This window comes from Lygodium microphyllum, chromosome 17 (genome assembly GCF_053477565.2).
Source record: "Lygodium microphyllum isolate KBCC chromosome 17, Lygodium_microphyllum_v1.1.10, whole genome shotgun sequence".
Classification (NCBI taxonomy): domain Eukaryota; kingdom Viridiplantae; phylum Streptophyta; class Polypodiopsida; order Schizaeales; family Lygodiaceae; genus Lygodium; species Lygodium microphyllum.
In genome coordinates, this window is record NC_141151.1 from 13,381,162 (window position 1) to 13,383,994 (window position 2,833).

At 44.8% G+C, this 2,833-nt stretch overlaps 1 protein-coding gene across 1 annotated transcript; it reads left to right on the plus strand.

The window, feature by feature from the left end:
- Positions 1 to 686: 686 nt before the first annotated feature.
- LOC148021582 (uncharacterized) lies at positions 687 to 2,444 on the plus strand. The gene is made up of 3 exons (XM_087697003.1): positions 687 to 1,501; positions 1,764 to 1,912; positions 2,008 to 2,444. Exons 1-3 carry the CDS (start codon positions 1,140 to 1,142, stop codon positions 2,136 to 2,138), a joined length of 642 nt encoding a protein of 213 aa, XP_087553129.1. The 5' UTR covers positions 687 to 1,139; the 3' UTR covers positions 2,139 to 2,444.
- Positions 2,445 to 2,833: the final 389 nt, after the last annotated feature.

A 2,833-nucleotide genomic window follows, 5' to 3' on the forward strand; every position in this document is an offset into this window, starting at 1 on the left:
GCATACCAAAGATGAGAACCCAATGTAAAACTACTCCTTTCTAAAGCGAAAACTTGATTCATTAGAACAAACCAAAAAAAAAAACCATGCTCGAGCTACCCGTATAGCTTTGCTTTTCTAAATCAACAACCACCATGTGAACTTAATGTATTATATCATGCACTTGATCTTATGAGAAGTAACACAAACATATTATTGGCTTGAATTCCCTCAACAATAAAATCACCTTGTTTGACCCTACAAGAGCAACACCAACTCTATCTAACTACATGTGTCTTACCATTTTGTCATATATGGATAATCAAAATGAAAGAATTCCCAAACATTTTGTGGGGAAAAATCATTTAGCTTTCCAACAATCAATGGAACTAAGATTATAAAAATTTATTACCTGACAAAAATTTCTCCAACCCCCACAACTACGATGTTATAGCATATCGGAGTTGGGACATGTGTAGGTTAATTGAGTACAACAAGTCCACATAATTGGGTGTCCCAATATTCTTTTGAACTTGCACTCGGGGGGACCTTTGGCAAGTTCAAAAATGACGATATAACTCCCTCAACTAATGGTAGCAATCTACATGTATGTTTTTTATTGGCCGGCTTCTCCTCTCTCACCTTGTCTTGTCCTTTCTCTCACCTCCTCGAGCACGGCAATGGTTTCTCTCTCCTACCATTGCATTTCTCTCTCCTCCAAATAGCTATGGAGTTAGATCATCCTGCACCATTGACTTGTGCATGGCTATTGACTTGAGTGTGGCCACGAACCAAATCTGCACCATCTTGCGTGGCGATGACATATAGATTGATTGATGAGCGTGTGGCGAGGGGCTCTTAAAGTTGATTGCGAGCGGTGATCCTGTAACTTGTAAGGGCGTCTGGCAAGTCGTTCGTGCGGGCGCGGGTGCCATGCTGAGGATTTGGCGAGTAGACACGTATTTCGATGGCGGGTCGGCAGCACCGAGACGAAAGAAACGAAAGGCATGATACGATGCTTGTGCGAGCCGATGATTATATGCATAACACGTAACTAAGGAAGCAGCACAACACAACACACAGTACACAGCGCACGCGCTCTCTCTCTCTCTCTCTCCTCGGTCACGAGGTCCCTCTTTAAATCGTGCCTCCCCCGAATCATGCAGGCCTTAAAGTACCGCATCTCCTCTGCAAACCCTAGGTCTACCCCTTCGACCCTCTTCCTGCGATCGTCGCCATTATTATCATCATCGTCAGCAGCTGCCGCACTAGCAGCACAGCTCCACCTGCCTCCCCTTCCTCTCTCCTCCCATTTGTCTGATCACCCCCTCCGCGTCATCCTGCACAGAACTTGCCGCACATCGCCGGACCTTCGCCACCCCCGCGCATCCTTCCGCCCTCTCCTCCCACCGTCCCTCTCCGTATTGTCCAGCAGCAGACGTATTTCTGCACAATCCGGTAGCAGCGATATGGAAGGCCACACGACCACAACCGAGGAGTCCAGGCGGCGCCCTGGTGTAAGGTAAATAATCATGGTCGTAGGAGCCGCATTTTCTGTCCTCATGGAGAAAGTCAAATTATCATCACGTGATCAATCGGATTTGCAATTTGTATGAGTGAAATCACAGTTGCAAATGATCTGATAATTTGATGTCGTACATGAGTCTTGGTGTGTGCATACATGGCTTTGATTGTATGGGTTGATCACAGTCGCGTGTACAATCCGATCTGATGCTGTACATGACTCGACGGTGCGTGCATACATGGTTTGATTGTGTGCACAGGCCTGATGACATGGACGAGGCCTATGGGGAGGGGTATTCAACCAGGTCTTCCGAGGAAGGATTCGGCGGCATCTATGGACAGGCAGTGGAAAGCAAGGATACGCCATCGGATTCGGATGATGCCGGCCAGGACTACGTCCTCCACACAGGCATGTGAGATTCTCAGGAAATTAGGTCCTGTCAGAGATTGGGCTGTCCTTTATTTTATTTGTAAGTGTTGCTCCCCTATTTTTTATGTCTGCAGTGAAGGGTGTGGATGATTATGATCGGACGCAGGGCAGCCCGGTTGCGCAGAAAGAGAAGTCACGGCATGGACAGGGCTTCGTGTCGGGGCATCATCCATATGCGGCTCCACAAGAAAAGACTAATGAGTAGCTGTGTGCGCCAGCAGTTACAACAGCAGGTTCTCCCATGCAACACACAGGGATGACCCTGTTGGTGGTGGACATGTACATATAAGAGGTGGATCAGAGAATGCCACAATAAAAGGCTGAGGCGCAGCGCAGCCCCCCTACTTGTTTGTGTTGCATATGTGTTTGGCGTTGGTTCCTTAATCTTATTAACGAGAACATACCTCTAAGTCATTAGTCATTAGTCATTAGTCTTGGCAATGCTTGCTTTTCTTGCACGTGTTGAGTTTCTAATGTTAATAAATATGATATATTGATTGATTTACAAGCCCGCATCTGAACTTACAAGTTTACCACTGCACCCTTAACATTGTTCAGGGGAAGTGTTACCTAAGCTTATCACAAATTTGGGGGTTTCCTAGTAGACTTATACATTTCTAGGATTTTTTGTAATAAGCCCTTCTCATATTTAAAATGTAAATTTGAGGAATTCTTGTTATACTTAAATATAAATATTTGGGTATTTTTGCTTGTAAATTTTTTCAAAATAATGTAAGTTTTCAAAATCTTATGTTCTAATTGTTTGATTTGCTTCTTTAGGAAAGGCCTAATAGGATTTGTGCATCTTTCCCAATAATATTCTCTCCAAATATTGATTGTTTAGATGCTTTGGGACCCCAAAAGGAGATGGCCACAAGCCTTTTTTTCTCACCTTATGCC

What these genes read in the sequence shown, in the direction of transcription:
- LOC148021582 (XM_087697003.1), top strand. Translation starts at nt 1,140, where the DNA reads ATGCAGGCCTTAAAGTACCGCATCTCCTCTGCAAACCCTAGGTCTACC. An exon ending in AGGCGGCGCCCTGGTGTAAG is followed by an intron (nt 1,502 to 1,763) that starts GTAAATAATCAT and finishes TTGTGTGCACAG; the next exon opens with GCCTGATGACATGGACGAGG. An exon ending in GGACTACGTCCTCCACACAG is followed by an intron (nt 1,913 to 2,007) that starts GCATGTGAGATT and finishes TTATGTCTGCAG; the next exon opens with TGAAGGGTGTGGATGATTAT.